General features: G+C 37.8%; 1 protein-coding gene across 1 annotated transcript in view; it reads right to left on the bottom strand.

Moving 5' to 3' along the window:
• The window catches only part of ATRX (ATRX chromatin remodeler), a 274,911-nt gene that overhangs the window by 71,714 nt on the left and 181,929 nt on the right, over nucleotides 1–21,268 (bottom strand). Inside the window, exons 24-27 of the mRNA XM_081080786.1 lie at nucleotides 18,223–18,353; nucleotides 17,624–17,712; nucleotides 17,327–17,499; nucleotides 5,735–5,888 (exon numbers count right to left, since the gene is read on the bottom strand). Of these exons, the coding sequence (XP_080936912.1) occupies nucleotides 5,735–5,888; nucleotides 17,327–17,499; nucleotides 17,624–17,712; nucleotides 18,223–18,353 (547 nt within the window). The remainder of the gene's footprint in view (nucleotides 1–5,734; nucleotides 5,889–17,326; nucleotides 17,500–17,623; nucleotides 17,713–18,222; nucleotides 18,354–21,268) is intronic.

Below are 21,268 nucleotides of genomic sequence, written 5' to 3'. Positions count from 1 at the left end.
TCAGTGGGTAGAGTGTTAGCCTGTGGACTAAAGGGTCCCAGGTTCGATTGTGGTCTAGGGCACATGCCCAGGTTGCTGGCTCGATCCCCAGTAGAGGGCATGCAAGAGCAGCCAATCAATGATTCTCTCTCATTGATAATTCTCTCTCTCTCTCTCTCTCTCTCTCTCTCTCTCTCTCTCTCTCTCTCTCCTCTCTCTCTCTCTCCCCCTCTCTTCCTCTCTGAAATCAATAAAAGTATATTAAAAATAAATAAATAAATGTCTGCAAATTACTGATTCTGTATCCCAGTATTTCTCGTACTCTGTTTAGCCATGAAGACTATTCGTTCACATAAAGTCTTATGCAGTGCTAAAATAAAAATAATATAAAAGCAAGGTGTTTTAGGCATTGTTGGAGGAGTTAAAGTGTTAATGGCCCTTCATCCCCCGCTCTAGGTCATCAATTTACAAAGCCTCTGAGAAATAGCTTGAAAACCACTGCTCTGATCTATCCAATTGGTGAGAACTGGACATAATTACACACCTGGAAGTGAAGAAAAAAAAAAAAACACTAGAAAAAATATAGGAGAGCTCATTTTCTCCCTTATATAAGGCAAACAAAGTAAGTCAGTAGCCAAGAAACTAGATACCTGTAGCAAGCATATTTTTTTGTTTTAATTCTGAAAGATGTAATGTAGGAGAGAGAGGTGCTTATGGAAGATGTCTCACTCTTACTGCTAGTTGTTTTCAACTTTAATAGAAATAAAAAGAAGAGTGAACAACATATGCATTGGTTATTATATGGCTTCCTCTGCACTTTGAGAGTCTAGGTGTCTACCAGTTGGTACTCCTAGAATACTGGGAAGTAAATGAATTGACTCCTGGTGCTCAGTGTAAATTATCAGGGCTATACCTTGATCCCTTAATAGATTAGTTATCTTTCCCCAAATCAGAAACTTTTTTGAATCAATTCTTTCTGAACTACAAATTAAGTTTCTGAAAGTTTCTATAACTGAGAAACTTAAACCCTTAGACATATTAATTATTTAATGGGAACTAATCTGGAATTTGGGCTACTACTGGGGAAAGCTGTTGACTTGAGTCAGCATTAAGGCTGGTTCTGGGAACCACTAAGTTCAGGTAAGTCTCAATATGAAAAAGGTAGTTATTAGGACCAAGTAACTAGAAACTAATGGTTATCTCTGTTAACCTTTTCTAGTAGCAGACAACATGAATAACTATTGTCCTGATTAGTAATAATTTTCATACTTATATAAACTATTTTGGCTTTGTCTATTTTATAAATGACCCTTGTGAAAATATACAGACAACACTTAACAAATTCACTCATATAAAAAAATCTGGAAATAAAGATTCAATCAAAATTTAATATTTAAATGACAGAAAATGGATTAACCAGAAGGGCTGAGCTGAAATTAGTGGTGTACTAGAGTAGAGTTGGTTGTAACTAGCTTGAAACATGAAAGTGGATTATTAATATTTCTTCCCACCTCTGACATCATGTTGGTGATTTGAATTGGCCACGGTGGGAGCATTTATACCATGAAAATCAGCAAATGTTACAAATCAGGACTTTTTTTTTTTTTTTTGCTTCTTTGCTTTCTCTAATACAGTGATGGTGAACCTATGACACACGTGTCAGAGGTGACACGCGAACTCATTTCTTTGGTTGATTTTTCTTTGTTAAATGGCATTTAAATATATAAAATAAATATCAAAAATATAAATCTTTGTTTTACTATGGTTGCAAATGTCAAAAAATTTCTATATGTGACACCGCACCAGAGTTAAGTTAGGGTTTTTCCAAATGCTGACACGCCGAGCTCAAAAGGTTCGCCATCACTGCTCTAATATATACAAATTTTTTCATTTGTTCATTTGAAGAATCGGCTAAACATTTATCAACATATCACTGGCTAAAATCACTAAAATTCATTTCTTTCTCATCCTGTAGAAATATCAAATTTCTACAGGATGGGGCAAAAGTAGGTTTACAGTTGTGAGTATGCTAAGCAAAATTTAAACTTGTATTATTTATTTATTTATTTATTTATTTATTTATTTATTTATATTGATTAAGGTATTACATATGTGTCTTTATCCCACAATTGCTTCCCCACCTCCACACTCATGCCCTCACCCCCCCTGGTGTCTGTGTCCATTTGTTAGGCTTATATGCATGTGTACAAGTCCTTTGATTTGTATTATTTATTAATTATTATATTATTTTTCATAAGAAAAACTGTAAACTTACTTTTGCCCCACCCTGTATTGGGGTCAAAAGTCAACTGCACAAATAGAAAATAGGGAAATCTGATTTAACAGAGAAGCTTTTTTTTTTTAATGTGTTCACTGACCACAGGTTTCAACATGAATCAGCAGTTATTTAGAGGTTGTAAAGGGGTTCAGAACAGGCCTCTCCAAGATATGCTACTTTGGAATGTGGACTATTTTGAGCTAAAGGTAATTGAGACGCTGAAGGCACAAGAGAAACTTTTACCAGAAATAACTTTTTATGACCTATTTATAGGACAGGGCAAACATATTTACTAAACACTTGCTCTTATCTTGAAAATTATCCTCCTTCTGAAATGTCAGGGCATTTTACCCTACTTTAGTTCAGGATATCATAGATACCTCATATTAATTTTCTGTCTGTAAACCTCTCTTGTATGTGGAATCTCTTATTCTGTAATATATGTTGGGGTTCCCATACATGCAATATGTAATTAAACTTGGTTATTTTTTCTTAATCTGTCTCATGCTGATTATTAGACCAGCTAAAAGAAACTGCAAGGCTAGAATAAAATGTCTTCCTTCCCCAAAGTTGGAAAACCTCTCTATAGGACTGCATGAATATATGTATAGCGTCCAGAATAAACAAGAACCAGCCTCACTAAAGCTCTGTGGGGTTGTGTGTGTGTGTGTGTGTGTGTGTGTGTGTGTGTGTGCGCGCGCGCGCACGCGCGCGCGCGCTTTTGTTTTTGTTTTGTTTTTAATCCTCACCCGAGGATACTTTTTCCATTGATTTTTAGAGAGTGAAAGGGAGAGAAAAAGAGAAACACTGACGTGAGAGACACACTGATTGGTTGCCTTCTGCAGGAGCCCCGACCAGGGCCGGGGATCAAAGCTACAATGGATGTATGTGCCTTGACCAGGAGTTGAACCCGAGGCCCTTTGGTCCATGGGCCGATGCTATAACCACTGACCCAAACCAGCCAGGGCTAAAACTCTGTGTTAATAAAAACTAAGCTGAGTGTTTTGTTTACTGCAACCATATTTTGAAATGGGTACTTAAAAACCATGTGGTCAGGACTGAAATTATGCCACACAAAAAAAATGGCCAATGAACTGAGAGGAGAAACTATAAAATTCACAAGAGTGAAAAAACTACCACTATTTGAGGATAAGTCAATTGAAATAGTACTGATGTCTGTAACCTGCTTTAAAAGGCATCAGGAAAATAAGATCAATGGAGGGATGGATAGGCAAATAGGTGTGTAATAAAGAAAATATAGTAACTATAGAATATAGTATCAATTCTTGGTGACAGATATATGGGTATGCACTATAAAATTCTTACCACTTTTAATTATGTTTGAAAACTTCCATAATGAAATGTTGGACGGATAAAGAACAGTGGTAATCACAATTCTGGAAATGCATAGTTTTATAGTCTTAATACTGATAACATCTATCAGTTGGGTTTATAACTAAAAAAATATCATTAACAACAGTGTAAAAAGAGCAGTAGATATATTTTGTTTTAGACCAGAGGGGAAAGAGCTATAGGAATAGTGTATAAAGATAAGGATACAGCCCTAGCCAGTTTGGCTCAGTGGATACAGCATCGGCCCGTGGACTGAAGAGTCCCGGGTTCGATTCCGAACAAGGGCACATGCCTGGGTTGCAGACTTGATCCCCAGTGGGGGTGTCAGGAGGCAGCCAATCAATGATTCTCTCTCCTCATTTATGTTTCTCTCTCTCTCCCTCTCCATTCTTCTTTGAAATAAAAAAAACCCCATATTTTTATAAAAAGACAAGGATACATTTTCTAGCAATGTGAAGTATTCAAATATAAGTAGCGTTATAAGATGGTATTCTATCGCAGGAAAAAATAGGAGAATATCTATGATGAACATGGTAGAAGAAATTCTTGCATTGATTAGGAAATTAAGAGACCACTATAATCATGTGTACACTCTTAAAATTCTTGTATGGTACCCAAATAAAAATTAATTTTAATCTACAGAAGTTGATACTAGAAAAAATCATGAGCATGTTTAGAGCAATAATCTCTCCTTACCTTTCAGAAACTCTGAACTCTAATAGACACTTTCTACTTGACATCTCTCCTGGATATCTTATAGGCCACTCAAACATAATATAGCTAGAGCAAAACTCGATTTACTGTCACTTGTGAATTAAGTTCTACCCTAATATTGTCCATTTTAGTAAATAACATTATAATCCACGAGCCACTTAGGCTGGAAGTCTGGGAGTCATCTTTGACTAATGCCAAAGATGACTTATTTTTAGCTTTATGTTAATTGTTATTAAAAACATCACAGATATAATTTTTAAATATCTTGTAATAAAATGTGGGGACCTTAGAACAGCCTAAACAATAAGCCTGGTTCAAAACTATGAAAGTACATTTTTAAATAGTAATTTTACGGATAAAACTGGGGACAGGAGGCAGGGAAGGAAATGAGAGCACAAATGCTATAAATAAAACAAACAGGAACAAAAAAACAAAGGAGAAATTATAAAAAGAATCATCAAAGAGGTGAAATAAAGACTAGAAGTGTCCACTAGATATGGGGATTAAAATGTCACTAAATGACTTTAGGTGGGAAAAAGCTCAGTAAAATGACAGGGTAAAAGCCACATTGCATGGATTGGAAAATGATTTTGAAGATGATAACATATAGATATCAACTAGAGGCTTGCATTAATAAAACAAATTTTAGAAGCAATAGCCAGAAGGGAAAAACAGCACTAAAGAAATAACCAGTGGTTCTCAACCTTCCTAATGCTGTGACCCTTTAATACAGTTCCTCATGTTGTGGTGACCCCCAACCATAAAATTATTTTCATTGCTACTTCATAACTGTAATTTTGCTACTGTTATGAATCATAATGTAAATATCTGATATGCAGGATGTATTTTCATTGTTACAAATTAAACATAATTAAAGCATAGTGATTAATCACAAAAACAATATGTAATTATATATTGTAAAATATTTATTTCTAATTACAAATGTGTTTTCCGATTGTCTTAGGCGACCCCTGTGAAAGGGTCGTTCGACCACCAAAGGGGTCGTGACCCATAGGTTGAGAACCACTGACCTAGTTGGTTTGACTCAGTGGATAGAGTGTCAGCCTGCGGACTGAAGGGTCCCAGGTTCCATTCCAGCCAAGGGCACATGCCTGGGTTGTGGGCTCCATCCCCAGTAGGGGGCGTGCAGGAGGCAGCCAATCAATGATTCTCTCTCATCACTGATATTTCTATCTCTCTATCCCTCTCCCTTCCTCTCAGAAATCAATAACAATATATTTTTTTAAAAAAACTAGTGGCTTAAATGGAAGAAACTTGTCTATCACTATAGCAACCAAAGTAAATGACATTTTTGGAAAGGAAGAAAACACATTTTTCTTCAAATAAGCTGTTGAAACAATAGAAAGCTTATAAAAAGTTCATTTGTATAAAGAATAGGAAAGAACTTACACTTTATCCCCAATTTCCTCTGCCATTCGAAGAATTTCAAAGAGAAGTACCATTTTGCCAGAATGCTCTAAAATCTCAGCATCAGCATCTGTAACAAAATCTTTATACCAGTCTGGAGCTGGGCTGCTTGGATTAGAAGAGGAAGTAGCTTTACCTAAATAAAATAAATGAAACATAAATAAGTAGGCAAATAAGGGAAAAAAAACTACAAGATCCCAAGAGAGAGATTAAGAAAACATATATACTAGGTGTACCATAAACGGAGTTACACATATGTTGATATAGATGCGATTTGATATGTATGCTATTTTGTTGTATTGACAGCAAGCTTCAAAACTTCTTATGTCAAATTTGCTGAAGATGTTAACATCATAGATATTTTTATGCTTAAAAATGTCAAATTTCGTGCCAAAAAAGAGCATTTGCGGGATGTTTTAATTCATTACTTTACTTTGAAGAAAAAGTTATCATATACTTCGGGAAGCTTATGGTGAGTACCCATCTCAAAATACTTGTGAACGCTGGTTTAAATGCTTTAAAAGTGATGATTCCGATGTGAAACACAAGGAACATCCAAGTCAACCGAAAAAGTTTGAAGACCAACAATTACAAGCACTATTGGATGAAGATGCGTGTCAAACTCAAAAACAACTTGCAGAAAGATTAAACGTTGCTCAGCAAACAATTTCTGATTGTTTACAAGCAATGGGAAAGATTTTAAAGGAAGGAAAATGGGTGCCACATCAACTGAACGAAAGACAAATGGAAAAATGAAAAGTCATCAGTAAAATGTTGCCTCAAAGGCACAAAAGAAAGTCTTTTTTGCATCGAATTGTGACTGGTGATGAAAAGTGGATTTATTTTGAAAATCCCAAATGCACAAAATCATGGGTTGATCCAGGTCAACCATCAACATCGACTGCAAGGCCAAATCGTTTAGGAAAGAGGACAATGCTCTGCGTTTGGTGGCATCAGGAAGGCGTGGTGTATTATGCGTTTCTAAAACCAGGTGAAACCGTTAATACTGATCGCTACTGACAACAAATAATCAATCTGAACCACGCTTTGATTGTGAAACGACCAGAATGGGCCAGAACACGCAGCAAAGTAATTGTGCTTCATGATAACGCACCATCACACACTTCAAAACCAGTTAAAGACACGTTAAAAGATCTTGCCTGGGAAGTATTAACCTACCCGCCGTATTCACCAGACCTTGCTCCTTCAGATTACCACTTGTTCTGATCAATGGCACACACACTTTCTGAGCAGCACTTCAAAACATACAAAGAAATGGAAAATTGTGTCTCTGAATGGTTTGCCTCAAAACAAGAAAAGTTCTATTGGGACAGTATCCACAAATTTCCTGAAAGATGGGGGAAATGTGTAGCTAGAGATGGACATTACTTTGAATAAAGCACTTTTGACATTTCTCTTGAAATTATCATGTTTTCTTTGATTACAAAATCCACCATTATTAACCGGTACACCTAGTAGACCAACCCAGAGAAACCGACATAGGAATTTGAGAGGGGAGCGACCCACGCCTGCGTGCACACACACCACCACCACCACCATCCCAGCACCCCCCTCGGCACACTCATGCCCAGAGAGAAAAACGGGACCAACACAGGGGAGAGACAGAACTCTATACTGTGAAAGAAAAATACTTGAGGCAGAGCACTTGGGTAGACAGAAACTCTAAGAGACAGAGGCCCCCAAGCCCTGAGAGATAACCCCAAAGCACGTCCCAAGAAACAGGGACTAGGAAAGAAAAAGGCCCAAAGAGAGACAGAAGGAGAAATGAAGGGAAGGAAGCAGAGAAGGAGACTGACTCTGAGATCAAGAGAGAGAGAGATCTTAAACTCAGGGGCAAGAAACATTTCGCTGTGTTACTAGAATTCTAGAACACTCAAATATTCATCCCAGAATCATTATATCATATTAATTTTGTTATTTGCACACCAACTTTCACTATGAAAGTTATACAAAATAATCTATTAAAGGTCTAAACATAAACAATTCAATACAAAATGAGGAATGAGGTTTAACCTGTTTTTGCCCAATTGCTTTTTAATGTGAAGTATTTTACATTTTTATAGATTTCTGCTATAAAATATTTTACATATCCAAAAATGCATATAGAATAAACTGCCAAGTTCCTACATCCCACTTTTATCCAATTTATAACACTTGTTAAACCTGCTTCTGATGCACCTGAAGACTACTATGTGATCCTACCCAATCACATTCTTCTTTTCCTCCCTCCCTTTAGAGAGGTAACTAAAACCTTAAAGTCTATGTTTATTATTTCTGTGTATGTTTAATATTTTCACTATATCTGTATCCCTAAACTGTACATTACCTTTTATGTTTTTAAACTATAGCAGGTCCTTGAATAATGTTGTCTTGTTCAAGGTTGTTTTGTTACAATATTGACAAGATACTACAGGAACTTAACGCTTGTTTACATCAATTGGCCTAGGGTAAAATTGGTTTCATTACACATCATTTTGCTTAAAGCCACAAAACTGACCTAGCCAGTTTGGTTCAATGGATAGAGCATCAGCCTGGCGACCGAAGGGTCCCGGGTTCGATTCTGGTCAAGGGCACAAGCCTCAGCTGCGGGCTCCTCCCTAGCCAGACCCTGGTTAGGGCTTGTGTAGGAGGCAAGCAATCGATGTGGTTCTCTCACAAAATATTTCTCTCTGTCTTTCCCTCTCTCTTCCACTCTCTCTAAGTCAATGGAAAAATATCCTCAGGTGAGGATTGAAAATACAAAAACAAAAACAAAAAAACCCCCAAACCTTTAAAGTTGCAAAACCTATGTGGTGTTATATTTTTCCAGAATGTTGTCTGCCAGCACAAAATTATGCTTATGATTTTTTAAATTATCACTTTAACCATACTTATTTTATAGTCTTTATAAAATAGTTCTATTATCTGAGGTTCTTAAGAATTGAATCATGCTGTTTGTTTTGTGTGCTAACTTTCATCAGATTGACTGCTAACTTATTTTGTTTCTATCTTTACCTATGGTTAATTGTTTCCTCTGATAGCCTATATTTTTTATTGTGATTTCCCTTTCAGTGTAGCTATAATATGGGAGAATCTTGGTAGCTCAGGTTGAGGTCATTCATCTCCACAGTGATTCTCCAACTGCTTCTGCAAGTGCTCCAGGGAATTACCAACCCAGAATTACTTTTGAGGCTAGTATGTCAGCTTGAGATTTTTAGACTATATAAGTAATATAAATTCAAACCATAAACTATGTGAGGGAAAGCCCGTGATTATGAATCCAAGGAAGCAATTTTTCCTAACCCAGAGCTGAGGGTAAAACAAATAAGCTTTCTTGTCTTTTCCCTGGATTGAAGGGTAATATTTTTTCTTATCCTATTCCTCCATGGAATATGTACCCTTTAAAGAAATTATGGATTAATCTGGATTCTAAAAACTCTCCACCTTATAAATGGTTCAAGGCCTAATATCCTATCTCTGGATAGATAAAAACCAAAATTGCTAGTATCAAGAGTAGCATATCCCTATAGCATACCTTCTTGAACTTACTACTTATTAGCTCCCTCTTTTTCTGTCTGCGTCCTAGTGATTTTCATTACATTTAGCAGGCTGATTATGCATTTATACTAAAACCACAATGAACTACTGCCTAAACTTTTCACATATCTGCAAGGTTCCATACCTATCCTTAAATGTATTACTTTCTTCCCCTCTTTGCCTGGTAAACTTCTTATTTATGCGTTACCATCCTTCAAGAGTAAACTCAAATTTCATCTAAGAAAAGCCTCCTTGTAAAGTTGGCCTGTGGCTACTGTCTGGGAACTTCAATGGTAAATAGTTTCCTGTACTAATATAAAACTTTCCCTGATAAGAGGGGCTCACTGTGCCTAGATTGTTTGTACAAACAATGTGGTTTATTCTGAACACCTATTTTCTTTCTGGGAGTCTGGAATTTGGTAAGAGCTCTGTGCTGTGTACATATACATAACAACAGTGACTTAATTAATCAAAGTCATTCCTAAATATACACTCTAGATATTACAAAATGTTTACAAGGTAAGGCACAAAAAAAAATACAAACAAACAACTTTACCCCTAATTTCTTTTCTTGTTTTCTGTTCTCTGTCTATAACTTTTGGTTATTTTATTATTATTGTTATTTTTTTTTTCCTTAATCCCTTCACCTTTCTTCACTCATCACCCCTACCACCGACAGCTGTCAGTCTGATCTCTATCTCGGAGTCTGTTTCTATTTTGTTAGTTTTTATTTTGTTTATTCCCCATATAAGTGAAATTGTATCATGTTTTCCTTTCTCTGACTGGCCTATTTCATTTAGCATAGTACCTCAAGGTCCATCCATGCTGTCCCAAAAGGTAAGATTTCCTTCTTTTTAATGGCTGAGTAGTATTCCATTGTGTAAATGTACCATAGCTTTTTTTATCCATTCATCTACTAATAGGCACTGGGCTGCTTCCAAATCTTGTCCATTGTAAATAACACAGCAATGAACATAGGAGTGCATATATTCTATTTTTTAATTTATTTTTAAACTGAATTTATTGATGACATTGGTTAATAAAATTATATAGGTTTCAGGTGTACAATTCTGTAATACATCATCTGTATATTATAATGTGTATTTACCAACCACAGTCAAGTCTCCTTCCATCTCCATTTATCCTTCCTTTACCCTCTTCTACCTCTCCTTACCCCTCTTTTCCTCTGATAATTACCATACTGTAGGGGTACAGAAAACACTACCCCTAATTTCTTGAGGCATTCTAAATATATATTTAACTACCATATTTACAGCAAGATGCACTGTAGTTTTTTTTTAAAAAGTAGCATATCATTAAAATAGTAGTACTAGTAGAATGGTAAGCTCCATGAATGCATTTTGTTCACTGATATAACCAAAGCTGCTACAGCAGTGCCTGGCTCATAGTAAGCACTCAACAAATCTTTGCTGAATAAACAAATATCATATAATAGTGCTAATAATATGGTCCTACATCACATACAAGGATTCTATCACAAAAGCTGATATCCATACAATAAATTATATATATTTTAAAATGTACTCTAATAATACCAAGATAATTAATAAACTGAATATTTTAAAGTAGTTACACAGCAAATTTCACATCATAAAACTGTCCTTCTTCTAAACCAATATTAAAACACAGAAAAAGTGATGCTGTAAGGTAAACTTAAATCAAGATTCTGCTTCTCAGAAAATTCAGAAATCTTCTGTAAAAGAATTAAAAAGCAACTCTTTGAAGTAAAAATGAAATATGCCCTAGCCAGTTTGGCTGAGTGGATAAAGCATTGGCCTGCGGACTCAAACGTCCTGGGTTCAATTCTGGTCAAGGGCTCATACCCGGGTTGCAGGCTCAGTCCCCAGTAAGGGGCGTGCTAGAGGCAGCCAATTAATGATTCTCTCTCGTCATTGATGTTTCTATCTCTCCCTCCCTCTTCCTTCCTTTCTGAAATCAATAATACATATTAAAAAATAAAATAAAAATGAAATATGCAGTGAGAATCATATTATAGTTCAACTAGAGGCCCTGTGCACAAAAATTTGTGCACTCGGGGGGGGGGGGTGGGGGGAGAGGTGTCCCTCAGCCTGGCCTGTGCCCTCTCGCAGTCTAGGACCCCCTCAGGGGATGACCACCTGCTGGCTTAGGCCCGCTCCCTGGGGAATTGGGCCTAAGATGGCAATCAGACATCCCTATGGCAGCTTGGGAGCCCTTGGGGGATGTCCACTAGCCAGCGGGGAGCAGGCCTAAGCTGCAGTCAGACATCCTTAGTGCTGCTGAGGAGGTGGGAGTGGCTCCCACCACCACCACTGTACTGGCAGTCGTCAGCCTGGCTTGTGGCTGAGCAGAGCTCCCCCTGTGGGAGCGCACTGACCACCAAGGGGCAGCTCCTGCATTGAGCGTCTGCCCCCTGGTGGTCAGTGTGTGTCATAGTGACCAGTGATCCCCAGTCGCTCTGCTGTTAGGGTCAGTTTGCATATTACCCTTTTATTATATAGGATAGAGGCCTGGTGATGGGTGGGGGCCGGCTTGTTTGCCCTGAAGGGTGTCCCAGATAAGGGTGGGGGTCCCGCTGGGCTGCCTGGCCAGCCTGGGTGAGGGGCTGATGGGTGTTTGCAAGCTGGTCAAGCTCCCCCACCAGTGGGGACCCTCACCCCATGAAGGTTTGGCCAGCCTAGGTGAGGGGCTGATGGCTTTTTTCAAACTGGCCACACCCTCTTTAGGGTGGGGGGTCCCCACTGGAGTGCCTGGCCAGTCTGCGTGAGGGGCTGAGGGTCGTTTTCAGGCTGGCCAAGCCTCCCAGTGATGGAAGCTCCCAGCCTCTCCTTTTTTCCTTTTCTTTTTTTATTCTGGGATTTATTTACCTCCTATAATTGAAACTTTGTTGCCTTCAGTGGAGCTCAGAGCCGGCCATGGGAAGCTTGGCTTCCTCCATCACTGGGGAAACCAAGCCTCCTGCTCGCTCCAGCTCCGTGGCTGCCAGCAGCCATCTTGGTTGGGTTAATTTGCATATAGTTGCTCTGATTGGCTGGTGGGCGTGGCTTAAGGCATGGTGAAGGTACAGTCAATTTGCATGTTGACTTTCATTAGATTAGATTATAGCTATGTACTTACTTAATATCCATTTCAAATTCCAGATGCAACATTTTCGCCCTATAATGCTTCCTACTTAGTTTTTTTTAAAAATATATTTTATTGGTTTTTTACAGAGAGGAAGGGAGAGGCATAGAGAGTTAGAAACATCGATGAGAGAGAAACATCGATCAGCTGCTTCCTGCACATCCCCTACTGGGGATGTGCCTGCAACCAAGGTACATGCCCTTGACCAGAATCGAACCTGGGAACCTTCCACAGGCCGACGCTCTATCCACTGAGGTAAACCAGTTAGAGAGGAAATAAATTTTTAAAAATTTATAATACCAGCTATATGTGTTCATATACTATGATCTACTCAGCCTTCTATGGAGTTAATCTAGATCTACAGAACAAAAATACACTTTTATCATTTATTTGTTCTGAAAAATGTTTTTGATAAACTATGTGTACACAGATGCAAAAAATATAAAATAATCCATATATGAATGACATCTATTTAAATGCACACAGCTAAAATTAAACAAAGACCCTACACAAGTAGTCAGTTTCTCATTTGGAACCCAGAGCCTTCCCTGTTTGCTTTTAAGATTACAACATGTAGCTACCTACATTTTGCCCCTGTTCTTTGCAACCTTTTTACATTATGGCATAAATAAAAAGCAATCACAGTCACATAGTACACCAGGAAAAATGGAAGAATCTATTCATTTCTGGACGTAACTCAGCTGCCTCAGACCCCACCTATACTTCCAAGTGATGAAGGAATCAATACATCAGCATGCTTCTATGTAACCCATTTACAGCAAAGAATGGGACATACTATCTTTGATCTCTAAACTTTAAGTTATGAGAAACATTTTAACAAGTAAATTTTAAGAAAATCATTCCCAGGAACACATAAACTCTAAGGCAGCGGTTCTCAACCTGTGGGTCGCGACCCCTCTGGTGGTTGAACGACCCTTTCACAGGGGTCACCTAAGACCATCCTGCATATCAGATATTTACATTATGATTCATAACAGTAGCAACATTACAGTTATGAAGTAGCAACGAAAATAATTTTATGGTTGGATCACAACATGAGGAACTGTATTTAAAGGGCCAGAAGGTTGAGAACCACTGCTCTAAGCTATCCTATATAATAAAACAGAAACATGCAAATTAGCCATTCCTCCGCTACGCTCAAGCCATGCCCACCAGCCACGCCCACCAATCAGAGTGACTACGCAAATTAACCTGACAAAGATGATGGTTAATTTGCATACGCAGGTGTTAGGCGCCCCAGGAGGCGATGGCGGCTGGGGCCACAGGCTGCCAGGACATTTGCTGGTCCGGGAGGCGAGACCGCCCGTGCCTAGCCATGCCCGTGGACTCCTGGAACCTTCGCAGGCTCGGGAGGCAAGGCCGTAGCCACACCCATGGGCTCCCAGCACCTTTGCCGGTCATGGAGGCAAGGCCGCCCATTCCTAGCCACGCCCGCGGGCTCCTGGGACCTTTGCAGCAGAGAGAAGAGCGGGAGAGGAGCAGGCAAAGAGCGAGAGGTTTGGAGAACTTGGCAGAGCAGAAGACCGCTGGACATAGAGCAGAGTGAGAGAGAGGGGGGCTTGGAGGGCACGGCTCCCTCTTTCACCCCAGATTCTTCATCACAGCTGTGGAAACTGACAGCAGGAAGGAGGAAGTCCCACCCCCACAGAATCAGCCTTTGGTCAGACAGCTCTCAGCAGCCTGACAGCCAGGACTCTCATTCACCTGCATCTCAGACCGTGACAGTAGAGAGGTGGGACGATGTCTAAAGAACAACTGTTGATACAAAGTAGCTCTGCAGCCGAAAGATGCCAGCGTTATTGACATAAAATGTCTGCAGAGCAGCGTGCGTCTGATCTTGAAAGAAGGCGGCAAGTGCGACAGGATGTATCTGAACACCAGCTACTGGAAAAACGTCACTCTGATGCCAAAAAACACCAGCATTATGGACAGAATATGTCTAAAGACCAACATGCCTTTCAAGGTGAAAGGAGGCGGTGGCGACAACAGAATATGTCTACAGAACAGTCATCAACAAGTACCACCAATACGGGTAGGAACTGCCTTCTCAGCGAAAATGGAGTACATGAGGATGCAATTCTCAAACATATTTGTGGTGGAATGACTGTTCAATGTGAATTTTGCCTATCACTAAATTTCTCTGATGAAAAACCATCCGATGGGAAATTTGCTTGATGTTGTAGCAAACGGAAAGTCTGTCCAAATGATATACATTTTCCAGATTACCCGGCATATTTAAAAAGATTAATGACAAACGAAGATTCTGACAGTAAAAATTTCATGGAAAATATTCGTTCCATAAGTAGTTCTTTTGCTTTTGCTTCCATGGGTGCCAATATTGCATCGCCATTAGGATATGGGCCATACTGTTTTAGAATACACGGACAAGTTTATCACCGTACTGGAACTTTACATCCTTTGGATGGTGTTTCTCAGAAATTTGCTCAACTCTATATTTTGAATACAGCCGAAGCTACAAGTAAAAGATTAGCAATGCCAGAAAACCAGGGCTACTCAGAAAGACTCATGATCAACATCAACAACCTCATGCATGACCTAAATGAATTAACAAAAACGTACAAGATGCTACATGAGGTAGAAAAGGAGGCCCGATCTGAAGTAGTAGCAAAAGGTACTTCTCCCACAGAAGTAACAATGGCGATTAAATACGATCGTAATAGTGATCTGGGTAGATATAATTCTCCCCGTGTAACCGAGGTTGCTGTCATATTCAGAAATGAAGATAGAGAACCTCCTTTTGAAAGGGACTTGCTCATTCATTGTAAACCAGATCCCAATAATCCAAATGCCACTAAAATGAAACAAATCAATATCCTGTTTCCTACATTAGATGCAATGACATATCCTATTCTTTTCCCACATGGTCAAAAAGGCTGGGGAACAGATATTGCATTAAGACTCAGAGACAACAGTAGAACTGACAATAATACTAGACAAAATGTAAGGACATGAGTCACACAAATGCAGTATTATGGATTTCATCTCTCTGTGCAGGACACATTAATCCTATTTTAAATGCAGGAATATTAACTGTTGATCGTGGATTCGTATTAAAAAATGGAGGCAAATCGGATAAATTTCATCAAAGCAAACCAATCTAAGTTGAGAATTGAAAAATATAGTGGTTTGATGGATTATCTCAAATCTAGATCTGAAAATGACAATGTGTCAATTGGTAAAATGATAATACTTCCATCATCTTCTGAGGGTAGTCCCAGAAATATGCAGCAGTGATATCAGGATGCTATGACAATTGTAACAAAGTATGGCAAGCCCGATGTATTCGTAACCATGACATGCAATCCCAAATGGGCAGATATTGCAAACAATTTACAACACTGGCAAAAAGTTGAAAACAGACCTGACTTGGTAGCCAGCATTTTTAATATTACGCTGAATGCTCTTTTAAATGGTATCTGTAACTTCCATTTATTTGGCAAGGTAATAGCTAAAATTCATGTCATTGAATTTCAGAAACGCCGAGTGCCTAACGCTCACATATTATTGATATTAGATAGTGAGTCCAAATTACGTTCCTCTAATTAATTCCCTTTCAATGTACACGAATTTCGTGCACCAGGCTACTAGTTCATTTATAATTGTGAGATGAGAGACTGCAGATGATTTTAAGTGAAAAGGCAGATTGGGAGAGCAAAGGAAGATATAACAGGAGCTTCCCATTTCCTTAAATTAAACTATAAACATTCCTTTAGTATTCTTAGAAAAATATTCTTTAAATGTAATTGGAAGTTGAATGCTGATAACAAACTGCCTTTATGGAATAACAAGAGAGAAAAAAACAAGGAGGGAAATTTTGTAGTTTAATTTTTACTATTTCCCTGATTTCTTAGAGAAGACAGAGGCTGTGGTTAGGCTGCCATCTATCTATTCGAAGGAGGTACTACTGAAGAGAGAAATGTTTACCAAGGAATCACCAAATAAGTTCATCTGCACGCCTAAGACCAGCCAAGCATGTTTGAGTACAGGATCATTCACCTAGTTAGCACCTATATCTCTCTCTGCAGTTCATAGTCAACAGCTTTGTTCATGACTTCCAAATGCCAACTATTTAGAGCTATTTACACTGTTTTGTCTTTAAATATTTGATATTTCAAATATTCAGATATTTGGTCCCAGCTTTAGATCAGACATCCAGTGAGGCTGTACCAGGAGAATATGGAGCTTCAATACTAATTCTTTAAATATAGGTAACAGGTAAAGACAACTCAAGCCTTTGGGAGTTCAGTCAAAACCTTCACTGTGTGTATACTCATGCACAAGAGGAAAAAAGTAAAAGAGGTGACACAAACTGTACACAACACAGAGGAAACCTAGACAATTATAAATTTTTAAGAGTTACAAAGGAAAAAGACTAAACCATTAAAAATAATTTCACTATATAAAATCAATTATAATGATACTTGATTCCTTGAAATTCTTCCAGTTATTTATACATAGTTAAGAAAAATTACCATGATGGTTTTGAGATTGAATGTATCTAGGTCAGAATCCAACTTCTACCAATCACTTATAAAAATAAAGATATAAACAACCTTGCAAGGCTGCTCAAGAAGTAAGCTAACATATGGAGTAAAAGTAATACAGAGTTTACATTTATACATGTAAATAAACATTACTTTTTCTTTCCTAGGAAATACAAGAGAGAGCACAAGGCTTGCTTTTTTTTAATGAGTTATCAGATATTTATTATTATTATGTGTTCCATGATTATTCTGCATGCTTACCAATTGAGAAAAGATATGCCTCTGGCCAACAAGAGAGGATGATTAATAATTGAAAAAAAGTACTGACATGATAATGACATATTTCTAAACAATGTTCAGTGATAAAGACAACATTCATTAGACTTACTTTCTTCCGTCTTTATAGAAACCGAGGGATTGTTTCCTGTTTCATCCACATTTCCTTCACCACCTCCTCGAGATCTTGAATTCCACACTTTAATGACTTCAACATCATTGTCACTGCCACTTCCACTTGAGCTACTATCTTTTTTTCCCTTTTTCCCTTTTGTTTTCTTCTTTCTGAAAAAGAACAAATTCAAACAAATAGAAAAGTATAGTAAACATATAAGTGCCAATTATGAGAACAATCAATAAATAGGGAGTTTTAATGTGTCAACACAAGGCACAAAAGTATTCGATTTACTTTGCATAATCATCGGAGCTTAAACTCATGGAGGTTTCATCAGAATCTGAAGCTATAAATTCATCCATGCTGTCTTCATCAAAATATCCCTAGGGAAAAAAGATGAATGTTTTAATAGTTTATTTTAACTTATATTGGAAATTATAATATTGTTCATTTATTTCTTAAGAATAAGTCAATTGTCATGAGATAAGGAAGAACTAAAGAACTATCACGAATTAGAAAAATAAAGGAGACATGACAGATATGACTATTAAATGCAATGTGAGGTCTTAGCTTTATCATAAAAAAGAAAAAGTACAAAAACTAAGAAAATCCAATTGAATTCTGTTGTTCAATTAATAATACTCAATGTTAATTTCTTACTTTTGATCACTTTGCTATGATTATGAGAAATGTTAAGATTAACATTTAATATTCATGTTATAATCATAATGCATTCAAACAGAAATTAACTAGAAATAAAATACATGAATTATTATACCACAAATCAAAAGAAAATTCAAATATACAGTAAGTGTACATACATCAACCTTTTTCCTAAAGTTATTCTGCTTCCAACAGATACCTTTTAATAAATCTTAGGTTACTTGATTTACCTTATTTTCTTTGCTAATATAGTCCAGCTGTAAACACCAAGGATGAGTCCAGATTCTACTTAACATCTGAAAATCTTGGAAAAGTTTTGCACCTGCTTTTCCTCTTCCACCTTCACTGCTATTACCTACACCTGATCAAAAGAAAAATAGTTAATGTTAAGACATAAGAAGATCTTTTCAACCTAGGTGTTTCTAAAACAGAGGTTTTAACAATCTATTCTATGAACTCCTTTGGCAGTGCTTACAATAATGTTTTCAATTACATAAAATAAATAGAATTGAAAAAGAAATCCATTATATAGAAATTATAAAAATACTAAAAAAAGTGATATTGTAATATGTGTAATTTATTAATGCATTAAATAAAAAATATAACAGCAAGTCTAATAATTACATGAAAATTTGAAGTATTAATAATGGTAAATAATTTTGAGATATCATTAATATACAGAAATATATGATTTATATTGGTAACAAAGTCAGTTATCAATACTACTACTGTGGTTTGCTGCATACCTTTGAAACTGGAAAAAATGCTACACTTTTGTTGGAGGGTAGTGAAAATTAAAAAGGAATTTTTCTTATTCAGGTTCATATACCCCTAAATTCTATCCACTGGACCCTAGATTACAAACTCTTGTTTTATTGTTATTTTTTAATAATAATTTCATTTTTCAATTGCAGTGAACATATACTAGTATTAGTTTCAGGTGTACAACATAGTTATTAAACATTTACATAACTTACTAAGTGATCACCCTGATAAGTCTAGTACCTATCTGACAACATACACAATTACTACAATATTATTGACTCTATTTCCTATTAGGTGTTTACATCCCTGTGATGATTTTTATAACTGGCAATTTCTACATCTTAATTCCTAAACCTTTTTCATGAATGCGCCCCCCCCCAACCAACTCCCATCTGGCAACCATGAGTTTGTTCACTGAAAATATCATTCCATTTCTGTTTTGTTTGTTCACTTGTTTAGGTTTTTTTAGATTCCACATAAGTAAAATCATATGGTATTCATCTTTCTCTGTCCAACTTCTTTTACTTAGCATAATATCCTCTAGGTCCATCCATGCTATCACAAATGGCAAGATTTCATTTTTTTATTGCTAAGTAATTTTCCATGGTAGGTATGTATGTAGGTACATATGAATGTGTGTGTGTAAATATCTTCTTTCTCAATTCACCTATTGATTCCACACCTAGGATGCTTCCATATCATGGCTATTGTAAACAATGCTACAATGAATATAGGGGTGCATGTATATTTTCAAATTAGTAATTTTGTTTTCTTAAAAGAAATACCAGAAAGTGGAATTGCTGGATCATATAGTAGTTGTATTTTTAAATTTTGAGGACCCTGCATACTGTTTTCCATAGTTTCTGTACCAATTAATAATGCCACTGCCTGGCCAGCATGGCTCAGTGGTTGAGTGTCGAACTATGAACCAGGGAGTCACAGTTCGATTCCCAGTCTGAGCACATGTGGTTGGCGGGCTTGATCACCACAGTGGAGTGTGCAGAAGGCAGCCAATCAATGATTCTTTCTTATCATTGATGTTTCTATCTCTCTCTCTCCCTCTCCCTTCCTCTCTGAAATCAATAAAAGTATATATATTTTATAAAAACAATGCCACGAAAAGTGCACGTGTTCCCTTTTCTCCATATCCTTATATCACTTGCTTTTTATTGACTTTTTGATAAGATATATTTTTAAAGGTCTGAGGGGATAAGTGGTTTTTATTTGCATTTCCCTGATGCTTAGTGTTATCTTTTTATATGTCTGCTGGCAATTAAATTGCCTTAGGAGAAATGTCTATCCATGTCCTCTGCCCTTTTTTTTTTCTTAATCCTCACCGGAGGATTTTTTCCATTAATTCTTAGAGAAAGTAGAAGCAAGACAGAGAGAAACATCGATGTGAGACACATCGATTGCTTGCATCCCCCATATCCCCAATCAAGGCCAGAGATCAAGGCCACAACCAAAGTACATGCCCTTGACAGGAATCGAATCCAGGACCTTTTAGTCAGCAGGCCAACACTTAATCCACTGAGCCAAACTGGCTAGGGCTCCTCTGCCCATTTTTAAATAGAACTGTTTGTTTTTTAAGTTGAGATGCATGAGTTCTTTATATATTTTGAATATTAAGGTCTTCTCCAATATATCAATAGTAAATCTCTTCTCCCATTCACTAGGCCAGTGGTCGGCAAACTGCGGCTCGCAAGCCACATGCAGCTCTTTAGCCCCTTGAGTGTGGCTCTTCCACAAAATACCAACTTCTGCATATGGGCCACAAAGTTTAAATCGCACTGTACGTGCACGCCTGCACGTGGTATTTTGTGGAAGAGCCACACTCAAGGGGCCAAAGAGCTGCATGTGGCTCGCAAGCCACAGTTTGCCAACCACTGCACTAGGCTATCTCTGCATTTTGCTGATAGCTTCCTTCTCCCTGTAGAAGCTTTTTAGTTTGATGTAGCACCATTTGTTTATTTTTGCTTTTATTGACCTTCCCCAAGGAGACATACAGAAAAAGATACTGATTGCTAAGACAAATTTCAGAGAACTCAGTGCTTATGTTTTCTTCTAGGAGTTTTAAGGTTTCAGATGTTACATTTAAGACTTTAATTAATTTTGACTTTATTTTTGTACTGGAGGTCCAGTGCACGAAATTCGTGCACAGGGGTGGGGTGGGGTGTCCCTGAGCCCGGCCTGCACCCTCTCCAATCTGGGGCCCCCAACTGCCTTCCCCTGCAGGCCCGGTCACCCCTAACTGCCCTGCCCTGCAGGCTTGGTCGCCCCTAATTGCCCTCCCCTGCCAGCCTGATCTCGCCCACAACTGCCTTCCCCTGCTGGCCTGTTTGCCCCCAACTGCCCTCCCCTGCCGGCCATCTTGTGGTGGCTATCTTGTGACAATGTCACGGTGGCCATCTTGTGACGATGTCCCACGATGCCACCTAGGCTTTTATTATATAGGATATGGTTTAATTTGTCCAGTTTCATTTTTTGGCATGGATCTGGTCCCATTTTCCC

This window comes from Myotis nattereri (assembly GCF_964212035.1).
Source record: "Myotis nattereri genome assembly, chromosome: X".
NCBI classification, from domain to species: Eukaryota; Metazoa; Chordata; class Mammalia; order Chiroptera; family Vespertilionidae; genus Myotis; species Myotis nattereri.
The sequence above is the reverse complement of the archived record's forward strand: the minus strand, read 5'-3'. Positions and strand labels throughout refer to the sequence as shown.